The sequence below is a fragment of the Lathamus discolor genome, chromosome 3 (assembly GCF_037157495.1).
Source record: "Lathamus discolor isolate bLatDis1 chromosome 3, bLatDis1.hap1, whole genome shotgun sequence".
Taxonomy (NCBI): Eukaryota; Metazoa; Chordata; class Aves; order Psittaciformes; family Psittacidae; genus Lathamus; species Lathamus discolor.
In genome coordinates this window covers 147650150-147665891 of record NC_088886.1, presented here as the reverse complement: position 1 = coordinate 147665891, position 15742 = coordinate 147650150, and the positions used below count along the sequence as shown (strand labels likewise).

At 45.4% G+C, this 15742-nt stretch overlaps 1 protein-coding gene across 1 annotated transcript in view; it reads right to left on the bottom strand.

Annotated features, from left to right (window-relative positions):
- Positions 1 to 938: 938 nt before the first annotated feature.
- Positions 939 to 15742, bottom strand: part of DMBT1 (deleted in malignant brain tumors 1) — a 62623-nt gene continuing 47819 nt past the window's right edge. The window contains 13 exon segments of the mRNA XM_065670715.1: positions 939 to 1920; positions 2571 to 2842; positions 3569 to 3957; positions 4457 to 4629; positions 4882 to 5093; positions 5541 to 5691; positions 7252 to 7620; positions 8050 to 8091; positions 8525 to 8836; positions 9263 to 9304; positions 10048 to 10701; positions 12697 to 13008; positions 13787 to 13798. Of these exon segments, the coding sequence (XP_065526787.1) occupies positions 1760 to 1920; positions 2571 to 2842; positions 3569 to 3957; positions 4457 to 4629; positions 4882 to 5093; positions 5541 to 5691; positions 7252 to 7620; positions 8050 to 8091; positions 8525 to 8836; positions 9263 to 9304; positions 10048 to 10701; positions 12697 to 13008; positions 13787 to 13798 (3101 nt within the window). The 3' untranslated portion in view covers positions 939 to 1759.

The following is a 15742-nucleotide window of genomic DNA, read 5'->3' as shown; positions in this document are numbered from 1 at the left end:
TGTGCTTTTGAGCAGCAGTGCCCATGGCTGAGCAGGAGGAGGCACGGGGGTGGCTAGCATGGAGGATGGAGGTAGCAGCAGACACCTAGTAGCTCTGTAGGAAACAGGCTGTGATGTTCATGGACACAAATGCTGAAGTGTGGAGGGAGAAGGAGACTGGGGCTATAGCAGGGATCTCAGAAGCAGAAGGTGTGTCAAGGAGATAACAGAAATGGCAGGAGAGAAAAGAGCAATCATAGTTACACTAAAATGGTTGGGGAACTTTTTCTAGACCTCCCAGGACAGGATGATTCCTGTTCTCTATTGTTTCTCAGTTTTGCCAATACATCTATCATCAGTGAGGAACCAAGGAGTCTTTCAAAATCTTCCCTGTTAGGTTTGGATGTTTGCCTTATCTTTGCTGCGAGGTCTTATTTGATTTTCTACTCATCCTTTACAGCTTAGCTCCATTAAAATGCCTTGTTATAGCCACACACACAGAGGTGTGCTCAACACTCATACAAACCAGAGGTATCTCACACCTCTTCACAGCCGTATATAGAAATGTTTCAAAATACAACTGATGGGCAGAAAGCCCAATATTGGAGGGAAAGCTTTCTCTTCAATAGCACAGAGAAATACACTGGTTGTGAAGGACAGTTAGTCCTCACTGGCATGTTGGAGAAGTTTCCTGTCCTGAAATCCTCACCTTTGGTGATGCAGTGGGAACAGCACTGGATGAGGGACCTGCTTGGATGGGTGAGGATGCTCAGGGTCTCAGTTGGCCATCTGCTTTGGAGGGAACACAGGGGTGGAGGAAATGCAGACTGACAGGTCCTTATGAGTCCCCTGACGAATGTGGGTCATTTTGCTTTTGTGAGTGACACACAGGGGAAAACAGTAGAAACCAAAAGAGAAGGCATTTCTGAATCGGAATTCCTCCTAGGCCAGATATCTTCTGTAAATTTGCACGTACAGAAAAAGGATTATCTCATTCCTTTTGAAGCCTGCATTAAGATATTTAGGAATTCCCTATGTAGTATTTCAGAAGCAGGGGCTCAGTCCACTGCTCAGCGCACTTTCAACTCAACAGACCACACTCTTCAAAAGAGTAAAACATCCATCTGTATTTTAATCACAGCCACATTCATTCGAAAGACAGAATACAATTATTGCTTTGTAAGCATTCTTTCCTTTGATTTTAAATTACGCTGCTCACGTAACAGATTAGTTCAGCTTGGAAATCTCTGCGTTTTACAAATAAGCACAGACCTGTTACTTTTCCATTGAGAAATTAAGCATTAAGAGCAATGCTCAAAATAATTAGAGTATTGTATAGCCACAATTCTAGATGCCATGATAAAAATAATTTTTACATTTCCTTTCCAGACTGACCTATTTCTTTTACTTTATACTAAACCTTGAAATATTTATTGATCTCTCATTCATAGTTTCTCTCCAGCTCCTGAAATTTCTAGGCATTAGGTACATGGTCTCAGAAGAATGTAAGAAGGGAACTAAAGAGGACAAAAATGGGTAGATGATTGTACCAAACAACTCGTGACATGAATGTTGAAATGATTTCTTAATCGTTTAAGAGGTGTTAGGATTACAAAGTTATTCTAAAGCACTATAACAGGATAGGATTTATTGTCGATAAAGATATCACAGCTTCTTACAAACGGCACAAATGTGACTGTGGTCAGTGAAGCATTTTGGCAGCTGATGATATGTGACATTTGCCCTGTAGTCACTGAGTGGACGATGCTGACCTTTGAGCTCACATTGTCCCATGTGAAAGCAGTTTCTTCAGTGCAGGTCTTGCAAGAAACCCAGCAAGAACAAAGACAACAACTGCGAGGATAGCGACAGCAGCAACGACAGGCGCGAGGGGGTTATCAGTAGCAACCACTTGGGGAGGAGCCAGAGAGGAGTCCAGCCCTGAGAGTGAAGGCAGAGGGGTTAGATCTCAGTTTATTAAAGATCAGGACACACAGAGCTGCTGCATTAAAAAGGATGGTTCCTAGATCAGAGCTCAAATTAGGCTAACTTCACTGTTTCAAACTATTTGAACATGCTTTACATTAACAGGGATGACAACATAAGTAAGCAAACTTGACAAGAGGAAGACAACTAAGGGATTTAAATGTTTCTCAAGAAGGCTGAGCTGGCCATCGTATTAGCCATCAGTTCATTGGCTCCAGCAGACTGGAGCTAATTATTTCAATGGAGTTATAGCACCAAAAATTTCATGGCATTTTCGTAGCATCCTGTTTCATAGAAGCATAGAATGGTTAAGGTCCCTTCCAACACTAACCATTCTAGATTCTATGAAAATTGGGCACATGCTGCCTCTCCTTTGGGACAGCCAAAAGCAGTTATACCTTTATACATGCAGGTCAAAACAGAGGGCTTACAATGTGTTGAAAGAAGAGATTTGTAGACATTTGGCTCAGCCAAAAAAATCCCTTTTTTTTTTATGGTAAAGTTGTCAAAATCAGATTTCAGTGGCAGATGCAAGAAAAGCTATGTTTTTTCTTGAAGTCCCAAGTAGGCTTAGAGTAAAAGAAGAGGAAGTTATTTGACTTTACCAATATTCCTACGCTTAGCACCCCCTTCTCGAAGCTGAAGTGGCCCAACAACTACGTTCACTCTTTCCTCAGCAGAACTTGCATCTCTCTTGGCCCTGCTAACACAGCCCCGGTAGCATCGGGAGGAATAGTCATGAAGCCTGCACACCACCAGCTCGCACTGCAGGTAGACTAACGAATGCTGGCTGATGAACTCAAAGGCGTTAAACTTGAACCGAACAAAGTGGCTGTAGGGGGAGTAGTATGTGGCATAGGAAGAATCTCTAGCACATCTAGAAAGAAAGGAAAAAGAGAATTAGGCTTCATGGATATACACGTGTATATTCTTGCAAAAATGCAACAGGTTAAAACAAAATTATATCATAGTCAGTTGCTAAGAATACAATGGGACAAAGATTCAACTTCTGTAGTGTTGTATAGACTTTGTAAATAGAGACTTAAGTCCTATGAAGAAGCTAGAGCACTGACAACTCTTTCTTTCCAAGAGAAGGATATTCTATTTAGGCCATGGCATCATGAGCAACCTGGTCTAGTGGGAGGTGTCCCTGTCCAAGGCAAGGGGGCTGGAACTGGATGAGCTTTAAGGTCCCTTCCAACACAAACTATTCTATGATTCTAGGTGTTGAAGAGGGAAGAACAGACTTTGACTAATGTCTGTGCTATATGAGTCATAAAAAATATTCTAATGCTTGACCTGATTTTAGTAACATATTTAACGCCTATGGTGATAGATTCCTGCTGACAGTTTTCACTATCTCATCTACCTCCCACTACTTTGGATTTTGCATCAAGGATGAAGTAAGGGAAATGAAGTGCTAATAAAGTCTAAATGTAATGTCTCATTTCCAAGTTCATACTGTAAGAATAAAAGCTCAAAGACCCCTCTTAACAGTCTATGGATAGTGAGGTCTAAAACAATTCAGATTGGCTCTAGTCTTTTAAATAAATGCAGAAAGAGTATTGTAGCTATGCTTCTAACAGCTTGAGAAAGCTCTTACCCATTCCTGATTATATCATAGGCCAGTCTGTTAAAATCATGAGGATCAGGTGATGCCACACATGTGTCCACAAACAGGATCAGATTTGGATCAGAGCTGTGAAGATAAGCTTGAAGGTACAAATTTTGGTTCAAGTCAATGTAGTACGGAGAGTCGTGCACTTGCCGCAAGAATGATGAAGAATCATAGAAAGTGATGTTCATGGTGTATCTTCCAAACTGATTTTCATTTATATCTACAGTGTCCTCAGCAACATACATTATTTGCATCCATGTTTTCTGTAGCATTTTGCAACTGATGTGTAAGTTAATATTCTTTTTCCTCCTGATTATGTACCCAGAAGAAGTAACTTTGATGGTGTTGGAATAGTTGATGGTATCGTTGTTCTCCTGTTTAACGTGCAATTTAAAATGAGGAATTACATTTTTGTCATGTTACATGTTCTAAGCTTTGGCAGAGTAACACAAAGTTTGAAAATGCAGATTTATCTTAAACTCTTTAAACCAAGAAGTTGATATTGGTCTTTGCTGCTCACACATTCTAAACAAACTTGCTGAAGTAAGCTATTGAACAAAAATCAGTGGAGAAAACTTCTGTTAACTCCAAGGCAGAACCAGCTCATTGAACATCTGTACCAAATATCAATCATGTAGCGCAATTATCCCAAACCTGCGTGGCACTTATAAGACTACATCTGCTTTAAATCAAGGAGAGTTCATGTAACTCCTTCTCATGCTTTCCTCCTTAGAAGCTGATTTCTACTAAGCATGGTGATTCCCTAAAGCATTAAAGCCTCTACATCTCATTGGTTCACTTTGCACTGTAGACCGCAAGAGCCCTTCATGACTCTCATCAGTGCGGGGTTCTGCAGTTCAGGATAACACATACCTCTCGTGTTGTCCCACAGCCATTGTAGGGAATGTTGAATATAACCTCACGTGATGTGATTGTTGGTCTACAACGATTATCATTCAGAGTGACCATCTCTGCTGAGTAGCCCTCAGACTGGAGGTAGTCTTTGCTAACTACTGCATGCATGTAGTCTGGCAAACACTGAAGGGCTGGTAGAAGAAGAAAATACCATACGTTAGTGACTTTATGAATTTGTTAATGATTAAACATTGTAATTGAACCAAATGTTGTTTATTACTTCATTTAGAAGGGAGGCAGTTCACATACCAACCCATCATATTCATATGATCGTATACACATCATATAATTCCCCTAACATCTTTAAATCACACAAATCTTTATTTTGCAAGCAAAAGCAATAATGAGGCTTGTATGTTAATAAACACCAACCAGCAACTTACTAGAGTTGTGAACTGCTGGAATGGAGGAGTAGTGAGCCTGAAACCCTCTGAACGTGTCTCTAGAATCACTGTGAAAGTGAATGGTCATCATGTTTGACGAGGATGTGTATGTCGGAAAGGAACCAGAGCAAAGTCTCCCAAGAAGAGGGGAAGAATGTAGAGGCCCATCGTAGACTTCAATGTAGTCATACTGGCATCTGCCGCTTTGCATCCTGGCAAACAAATGTCAGCACCTTGTCAAAAGTGTTTCAGAAACTCAGATATAACATGTTATAAAATCAGCGCTTAAGGTTTCCATGGCTGAGGGTTTATTCATTTTGTATGTAGATGTAGCAGAAAATTGTGAGCATAAAATACTACAGTAATCCAGATTTTCTTCTGGTCATAAAATCATAAAGTCATAAAGTAGCTTGGGTTGGAAAGGACTTTAAGATCATCTAGTTCCAACCGCCTGGCACGGGCAGGGATGCCTCACACTAGACCACGCTGCTCAAAGTCCGACATCGCCTTGGACAGTGCTGGAGATGGAGCCTTTCAACTGCTGGATGTTATTGAAAGAATCTTTAAAATTTGGAAGGTTTCCTGTTTCAGATAGGTTCCAAACTTCTCCATTATATTTTTACTTTGTTATTTGCTCAGGGAATCAGTGTTTTACTTACTCAATATCTCTAAATGTGAGCATAACACGGAAATTGTTCTCTACTTGTATTTCCCACACGCAGTCAGCGTTGTTTGGATAACTTCCAGGGTAGAAGGGAGTCTGCAGCATCCCAGAGGAATTTGAGATTGAGCCACCACAAAAATAAGGTGCTGCAGAAAGAAATGGAAGAGAATTTACTTGCAGTAACCTCTACAAAGTTGTACTTGAGGTGTATGTGTTCCATCCACGGCTGCTGAAAAGCAGGTCTCCTGCTAACTGCAGGTGATACTCTGTACAGACTCAATCAAGACAAATGTTTTTCCCCCTTTAGGTTTACTTTCATGTTGGATTTGGGATTCTCTGTCACATCCATGGCGTCAGACCACTCTCTTCAGGCTGGGGTTTGTAACACCTTGGCGCTTTCTGCTCTCGTCTCTCCTTTCTGCAATTGAGGTCTAATTTGGGGAGACACCATGACAGTCAACATGGAAGTACCTTCCTGAACAAACAGAATCCCCTCAGTTACCTTCCTGCTTCTCTTTATTCCCCTAATTCCTCAAGTCCTAAAGACTTCAGAGAATCAATAAGTTGCAAGTCTTCTAGGAAACTCTAATTTTATGGTTACAGACTGAAATAAGCATTCCAGGCTGCTGGGTCAAGTCTTAAACATGTCTTACTTCTACTATAAGTGTAGCTGCAAAAAGTTTTCATGGTCTTGCCAGATGAATGACATACAATTCTTATGTTAAATACACAGATGATCCTAAAAGTTTCATGATAGCAAAGTGAGCACATGCTATGAACGTAATTCCTACAAGATGTGACACATAAAGGGAACAACAACCCCCATTTTATATTCCTGCACAGAACACTCCTCCCTGCCTCAGGATTTTGGAATATTCAGGCTACTCCAAGCTTGGAGGATCAGCTGTGCTTAGATACTGCCCTTTCTCCTGATCAGACTGGATGGGCTCTCAGGCACCTTCACTTTTGTATTGTCTTCTATTGTGAATCATAGAGTCATAGAATAGTTTGGGTTGGAAAGGACCTCAAGATCATCCAGTTCCAACACCCTGCCATGGACAGGGACACCTCACACTAAACCATGGCACCCCAGGCTCTGTCCGACCTGGCCTTGAACACCAACAGGGATGGAGCATTCACACCTTCCCTGTTGTGGATGGTCAAGGCAAAAATAGGCTGATGACCATGACAGCTGGGGCAAGCAGAATAGCCAAAAGTTATACACTGCAATACTTGAACACCACCCTACCAATAATAATGCATGTGGTTAAAAGTTAGAGATTTAGACCACACACCCTTAAGCTTTGACCTAGCTGAAGAGCCCAGTGAAGAAATGGCTTGCCTACAGCCAACCATCATAACAGAAAACTAAGCATCACTGAAATGCAAGGGGATAACACAGCCTGCCTAAAGGATTATCATGCGAGTTTAAAGGGATATTTCCATAGAAACAAAAATCAGTTAAAAAAACCAAAACAAAAGCCAAAAGGTAGGCAGCCCAGAAATAAAAGGAGAGAAGAGGCAAAGAGCATTACCTGATGGAGGTGTCGCGGTGGCCACAGCAGCTGTGGGTGTAGAAGAAGAGCCACAGGTGAGATGTGCTGCTCAGGAGAAAGGTGCTAGAGCACAGATGTGGCCCCACTTTAGGGCACAGGGTACCACGACAGGGATAAGGGTGAGGAGAGGATGGGGACACCATAGAAGACGGGGCACAGAAGACCATGAGCTCCATGGTAGCCCCGGTGCCGTTGCTGCCCACTGACCTGCACAGACGACGCCGGCGTCCTCCCCGTGCCGGCAGTTGTGCACGCCCCAGCCGTTGTGCCGGCACATCTGGAGCGAGGGCTCGTCCCCGCGGCACTGCACGTTGTCCAGGAGGATGCGTCCGGAGCCGGGTCCGTAGCGCGCGTTGCCTGGGGCGGCCACGGGTTGCCCGCAGCCCAGCTGCGCGCACACCACCCGCGCAGCGCGCAGGTCCCACAGGTCGTCGCACACCGTGCCCCAGCTGCTGCCGTCGGACAGCTCGACGCGGCCCTCGCAGCCGTGCGTCCCGCCCGCCAGGCGCAGGATGGGCCCTGCGACACGGCACACGGCACCGCGTCAGGGTCCTGCCGGCCCCGCACACGCGGCACCCACCTCCCCGGCTGATGTGGGCACAGCGACCGTAGCATGGGGCGGTGCACGCCGAAGGGATGAGGGGAGGGCAGGGACCGAGCAAAGACCCCGGTGTGCAGGAGGCAGATTCTCCCTGCGCAGGGACATGTGGGGGGCAGTGGGAGCTGCCTGGGGACAGAGTTGCTTGAGGCAGGGGGCATTTGTAGAAAACCCATTTGTACACGTTCAGTGTGGCCCATTTCTAAAAGGGTTCCCCGCATCGAGCCTGAAGAGGGGAGCAGCAGACAGGCTTTGGGCAGGCTCTGGCCAGCAGGTTCCACCTCATCTCCTCTCTTACCAGCCTGGGGCTTGCCGCAAGGGTGGGAATAAGCTGGGTGACTTTTAATTACCTGTTGTGTACGGCACTTGGGTAGGAGGGGCTGTAGGTGCTGCTGCAAAGAAGAAAAAGGAGTGAATGAAAAGGCGTCAGGCTTGTGACAATGAATGGACGTGGACATGCACTGCTGGAGCGCTAACGGGGGAAGAAGAGATGGGGCACTATTCCGCCATTTGCCCACCCAGACACCATCCTGACGTGTCCTCAGTGCTGCCCCATCCTCCCCATGCCATGATCCTGCCATCCCGCTCTTCCCACCACACCAACCACCTACACCTGCGAGCATGGAGATCCTGCTGCGCTTTCAGTGTGCAAACCCAGGGTGTCAGCACTACCCGTGCTTCCAGCAGCAGGCAGGAAAAGCGCCCGACCTCACTGCTGTACCCTGGCTCTACTGAGGTGCGTAAACACGGCTGCTCCCAAGGGACGGCACCGAAACCCACCCGTTGCAATCTGCGGTAGCCCCGGTGCCTTTGCTGCCCACTGACCTGCACAGACGACGCCGGCGTCCTCCCCGTGCCGGCAGTTGTGCACGCCCCAGCCGTTGTGCCGGCACATCTGGAGCGAGGGCTCGTCCCCGCGGCACTGCACGTTGTCCAGGAGGATGCGTCCGGAGCCGGGTCCGTAGCGCGCGTTGCCCGGGGCGGCCACGGGTTGCCCGCAGCCCAGCTGCGCGCACACCACCCGCGCAGCGCGCAGGTCCCACAGGTCGTCGCACACCGTGCCCCAGCTGCTGCCGTCGGACAGCTCGACGCGGCCCTCGCAGCCGTGCGTCCCGCCCGCCAGGCGCAGGATGGGCCCTGCGACACGGCACACGGCACCGCGTCAGGGTCCTGCCGGCCCCGCACACGCGGCACCCACCTCCCCGGCTGATGTGGGCACAGCGACCGTAGCATGGGGCGGTGCACGCCGAAGGGATGAGGGGAGGGCAGGGACCGAGCAAAGACCCCGGTGTGCAGGAGGCAGATTCTCCCTGCGCAGGGACATGTGGGGGGCAGTGGGAGCTGCCTGGGGACAGAGTTGCTTGAGGCAGGGGGCATTTGTAGAAAACCCATTTGTACACGTTCAGTGTGGCCCATTTCTAAAAGGGTTCCCCGCATCGAGCCTGAAGAGGGGAGCAGCAGACAGGCTTTGGGCAGGCTCTGGCCAGCAGGTTCCACCTCATCTCCTCTTGTGTCCCTGTAAGGCTGGGGATAAGGGGGATAAGCTCTGTGAGCACTCATTACCTGTTGTGTACGGCACTTGGGTAGAAGGGGCTGTAGGCACTGCTGCAAGGAAGAAGAGGCAGTGAATGAATGAGCCCAGCACCCTGCTGTCCCCACATAGGCTTCTGCAGCAGGGAGCCTGAATGCATGGTGCAAGGCCTGTGGTGTGTGTGGTTTGTACGTGGTCTCTCTGTGCTGGCAGCTGGAGCTATGGGTGTCAATGAAGAAAGCTCTGAGCACTGTCAGTGCATGTCATGCACCCTGAAGTAGCCTGCCATCAAGGAGCTCCTGTCGTATGGGACTTCATACCGTGTCTTTCGTTCAATTGAAATGACCATCATGACTCTGTTTCACACAACTATCTGCTCCCTGGACAGGAGCCATATGGAGACTTGAGGTCTAACTTGCATTACGAAACATTTGAGTCAGCATCTTTCTCCTTCCCACTCACATTCCAAATCCCAGAGTATGTCTAGGCAATAGCTATGGTATTACCTGTGCTGGAACTGAAGAGGCTAAGGCAGAATGATCCCTTGCCGCAATCCCTCCATTGCAGTGAGAGAAAATCCCTTCCCAAATAGCTTCCTTCACCAGCAATGGTTACAGAGGACCTGGCCTCTTGCCTTACCCACCTCAACCGCCCCACCCCGGTTTACCTGCTCTTCTCCATGCTCTGCTTCCACCCTCATTGTGGACTTGAGTGGCAAGAATGAAGTTTGCTCAGAGATGGGAGACTCCCTCCAGTGCAATCAGATCAGAGAAGAGAAATCAGAGGCACTAAGGAGATCGGTGAGGGACAGGGTTACCTGCTGTGCTCTCCTGTGCTGTGGTATCCACTGGAACTGTGGTGGCAGCCTCTGCTGTGGATGATATGTCTTCTGTAGAGGTTGTTTGCACTCCTATGGTTGTGTTCACTGGGTAGGTCAGTAGTGATGTGGTGGTCATTGTTGTTGAGGAGGATGTCTTTGCTAGGGAGGTCGTCGGTTCTGCAGTGGTTATCTCCTCTAGGGACAATGTCTCCACTGTGGCAGACAGTGGTATTCCTGTGGTTGTCTCCAGTTTGGAGGATGTCTCTGCAGTGGTTATCTCCTCTACAGTGGAGACTGGTGCTGAGGTGGCTAGGGAGGTCTTCTCTGCTGGGGAGGACGTTGGTTGTGTGACGGTTGTCTCTTCTAGGGACGTTGTCTCTGCTGTGGTGAACATGTCTGCGATGGAGGTTGTTGGTTCTGTGGTGGTTGTCTCTGCTGGGGAGGACGTTGGTTCTGTGATAGCTATCTCCTCTAAGGACATTGTCTCAGCTGCAGAGGTCGATTGTTTTATGGTGACCACATCTGGTAGAGAGGGCAGATCTGTTAGAAAGGTCGTTGGTTCTGTGGTGTCTGTGTCCTCCATTGTGGAGACTGTCTGCAGTGCTGAGTTTCTTGGCACTGTGGAGGTTGTTGGCACCGTAGTGATCCTTCCTGTGAATACAGAAGAAACACCACACATATGGGGATCATGCTTGTGCAATGTGTACATCTGTGTGTTAGCTACAAGCCCAGTTCCTTAAGGATGAAATGGAACCAAGACAAATTACTCTGTGTGAATGCCCCATCCCTGGCAATGATCAAGGCCAGGTTGGACGGGGCTTGGAGAAACCTGCTCTAATGGAAGGTGTCCCTGCGTGTGGCAGGAGGTTGGAACTGGATAATCTTAAGGTCCTTTTCAACCCAAACCATCCTGTGATTCTATGATTGCATACTCCATCTTGACTGGGGTCAGTGGAGACAATAGAGGTGGGTAACAGCCAATTGAAATTTTTTCTTAAAAGTGGTATTTCCAGATGGCGACTGCAGGGAAAGGTTCTGATGCAGCATCTGCTCCCACCACAGGACACCATGGCTCAGGCATGGTTGGAGGCTGTCCTCTAGAGGCTCCTGCTACAGAGACAGGAGCTGTAGGGCTGCTGGCACCAGAAGGGCTTGAACCCATCACCATCATGGATGCCCCCCTGCAGAAGCTCAGGTCATCTGCAGGAGGAGCCTGCTCTTAGGGTGATGCTTGGCCCAAGGCCAGGAGTGGATCAGGCTGGGATGAATCCTCCTGGATTGGCCAGCCTGTCATAGGCACTGGGGTTATGAATGCAAGCAAGAGGTAAATGCTACTTCAAAAGACTCTGAACAGAGCATACATATGGTAATGGAGGTGTCATATCAAGTTTTGTTGTTTTCTTCTAAGTGCAAAGCCCTGATGTAGCTAGCATTTTTTTTCTAGCATGAATTAAACTCGCTAGGCTTTCCACTGAGGAAATGTGGAAACCTGCAATATATATAAAACACCTGAACAAACTGTTTTCATCAGCCACGTCTCAGTTCATGACAATCATGACAATGTTGTTAATGCAGGAGAAAATGAACTAGCTGCTCTTAAAAAATAAGGGAAAAGTGAAATCAGAAAAGAGAAAGGTGATAGTACTCAAAGTGGGTGTATGTTTGTAATGGAAAAGGCTTTTAATGGACCTAGACTTGAAGGAAAACACCCAAAATGAATGTCATTCTTGAGATAAAGTGTTTCACCTAACCTCGTTCCTCCCTGATGAGCATTGCCTATCAGATAGAATCATAGAATCATAGAATAGTTAGGGTTGGAAAGGACCTCAAGATCATCCAGTTCCAACCCCCCTGCCATGGGCAGGGACACCTCACACTAAACCATCCCACCCAAGGCTTCATCCAACCTGGCCTTGAACACTGCCAGGGATGGAGCACTCACAGCCTCCCTGAGCAACCCATTCCAGTGCCTCACCACCCTAACAGGAAAGAATTTCCTCCTTAGATCCAATCTAAACTTCCCCTGTTTAAGTTTTAACCCGTTACCCCTTGTCCTGTCACTACAGTCCTTAATGAAGAGTCCCTCCCCAGCATCCCTATAGGCCCCCTTCAGGTACTGGAAGGCTGCTATGAGGTCTCCATGCAGCCTTCTCTTCTCCAGAAGATATAGCTTTGCCTCTAATTTTAATGTGTTTCCTTGCTCTCTTTGTCACTGCTGGGTGATTTTATGTTGTGATAGGATAAAAGTTCTGCGCATAGCAATGCAAATCTGATCCATGTGTTTTTAATTGCTGTGCACGCAGTGAGCAAGCACAGATTGTAAACTACTGTAGTGAGAAAAATACGGCCCACAATGGCTCTGCAGGGTCAGCGGAGTGAAAAGACAGGGCCGTTGGAAGATCAGGCTCTGCTTCCTGAGAGTTTTCATAGGGAGTATGCCTTTCCACAGACAGAAAGCTCTTCATTATAAAGTGGAAAGAAAGATTAGACATGTATCTGGTATATCTGGTATAGCTTTCCACCATATGTCTTGAACAAATGAAATGTTATCTCAGAAGGAGAATGCCTCCATACCCCCGTGCCCACACACGTATACTGAATGCAGTTTATAGCAAAAGTATTTAGAAAAGAAAAACGTGACAGCACCTGAACAGACAACACCAGCATCCTCATAGTGGGCACAGTTGTGTATCCTCCATCCAAGATGTTTACAGAGAAACAAGGAGGCCTCATTTCCGTTGCACTGCACGTTGTCCAGCAGGATATCACCTGAGCCTTTCCCAAAATAAGCACTGCCTGGAGCTGCAATGACCCTGCCGCATCCCAGCTGCCTGCACACAACCTGGGCGTCAGAAAGGTCCCAGAAGTCATCGCAAACTGTCCCCCACTGTCTTCTGTAATAGACCTCAATGCGACCTTCACATCTGTGCCTTCCGTTCACCAGCCGGAGACGGGTCACTGTGGGAAAAAGTGAAATGAACAGACAAATAAGCTGGAAGTGACATTAAGAAGTCAGTTAAGATGAAGGCCAGGTTGGACACAGGGGCTTGGAGCAACCTGCTCTAGCGGAAGGTGTCCCTGCCTGTGGCAGGGGGTTGGAACTGGATGAGCTTTAAGGCTCCTTCCAACACAAACCAGTCTGGGATTCTATAATCTATTTTGACCTTTTGCCTCGTCGCTCTTAGTAGGTACTTGCCTAGCCCAATATTAAATGCCTGTAAGGACAGAGGTGATAAAGACCTTTTTTCTTTCTCTCTTCCAGATCTCAAAATCAGCTACATATATTTTATGTGAGATTTCTACAGAAAAATTAGACAGCAGGCTAAGCACAAACTATTTCAGCAAAAAAGGAAATTCTTAAATAAGAAAAGAATAATAGGAAAGCAAAGGAGAGAAAATGAATTTCAGTATCTGAATGAAATCTAAGTAAATCTGTATGAAGAAAATAGCACTAATTTTTTTTCACTTTGTTAATAGGAAGAAAATGGCATGTTTTAAGAACACATTTCATGTTTAAGTATTTCTTTTATTCCCTTAAGTGTTTGACAGAATGGACAATGGTCTCAATAGGATTATAATCATTTGAATAGGAATCCAGTGGCTATATTTCTTATATGCCAATAAAGAAATAGCTAATGACCTATATATCATGAATACTCTGACTACTGCATTCATTCAGGTAAAGCCCATCTGCTTTCCAGATTGAGTTAGCTTGTTTAGACATTCTGCAGTGAACAGTATGAGAATCCTGATTTGAGAGATTCATTTTTGTTGAGAGAGTTTATTAGAGACGTTACCACCCAGTGTAAGTGAGCAAATAAATGTTGTAACTTAAGATTTGAAGTATCTACACTTTGGAAATCAAACCATGCATCCTGCACTTGTTATACTTTGCCAAATACATATTTAGCTTGTTATTAAACACTGAATAAGTCACCCAAAGCAAAACAAATCTGAGAAGTTAACAGGTCCAGAATTTCTTCACTGCATCTAATTCATTGTTGTTGGACTAAGGGAACAGTCAAGACTGAGTGCAAACTAAGTTTGTCTCTATTTGTGTGCATTTAACTGGCAGCTCAAAGGGAAAAGCTACGAAAGTGCCCCTTGACTTACATCTGATTTGTTTCTTCAGATATCTACTTGGACATGCACGTTGTTGAACCTCACTCGTAGGATTTTTGAGAAGAGAAACCGCAAAGCTGGCAAAAAGTCAGAATGGGATTAGGAAATAAAAGCTGATCTGAAAGTTCTATTTGCTTTCACTCAGGGTCTGTCATCACTGTGAGAGCGTGTAATTAGATGGGTTGCATCCTGACTCACACTTTAGGGGTGTCAGAAAGACAAAAGGCTGTGATTATACAAATACAACACTTACTCTGATCCAGGAGACAGAGGCAGGGGCTGGGGAATGAAGCCAAGAACAGAGATAAGAGCTGGAGCGGCCAGAGAGAGATGGCTTATCACCAGGCAAGCAGAGCACAGACAGAGAAAACTGGTTAAAGTGGATGATGGCAATATAAATGATCATAATGATGCTTAAATAACTAGAAAAAACATCTGCAATTATTCTAGGCTATACATTGTACTATTTAACTCAAAGCCTAGGAGATCGAAACTAATCAGGTAAGTAAGTCAAAAGGGAATGACCATAAAAAAGTTGAACTAAAAGCATTTCATGTCTTTCATTATCTTCAGATGTCCCTTATTTATCTAGAACTGGATTATGAAAACTAACTCCTCTTTGTATTTCATTAAATTGCATATAATATCCAGAAGAATCAAATAATACAAGCAATATTAAGTATATAACATGTGTATGCATGCATACAGTCTGGAATAAATATACATTTAAAATAAATGAATGAATTCTTCCATAACTCTTAGGTCAGATTTCTGGAACTGGGAGAGTGACTCGATCATAACATACTCAGACACAATTCTTGCAATGTTGTTAAGGCACTAAGACAAACATGACCCCGTGGCAGCAAAATTAACTCCACTAAATGGTTTAAATAATTCCAATTATTCACTATGAGGATTAGTTCATAATTTTAGTAGAACAAAACTGTGCTATCTCTTTCATCCAATTTCTCCTTTCATCTTTTGCCCATACTGATACCAGCATGAGCGTAATTCTTATCTGTGAAACCACCAGAGAGGACCCCAAGCAGTTTTATATATTTTTATGCACCCTGGAGCCAGTCTAAGTGCTTTACCTGATTTGGCCTCCAAAACTGCTGGACCTAACAAGAGTAGGCATGTCAAAATCGTAGTGGTACCCATCTCATCAATTGCTGTTGACAGAAAGGACAGTCAGAATATATAGTTTCTATTTCTGAGGGGGTGGAGCTCTTTAGGTTTCTTTTTCTACAGGAGAACAATAAAGCAACCACAGTCCTATAATCTAAAAACAACATATGTTTGATTTCTTGTTTAAGATTTTGTAACTTCCTGGGTTTTGCAGAAAGATTATATCTCACGAGTAACATTTTCCACTGCTACCGTAGGTTTCGCAATCATCTCATTGTACAAAGAAAATGAGCTCCTATCCAAAGATATCTTTCAGTTCTGGCTGATAAATCTCAGTTTTTTTTCTTTTATAGAGAGATTCCTTGGCAGGTCTGGGGAAGGGAGTGGAATCTTGAAACTTAAACAGGCTTCATCAAGCAAAGTAATAAATACATTTCCTAAC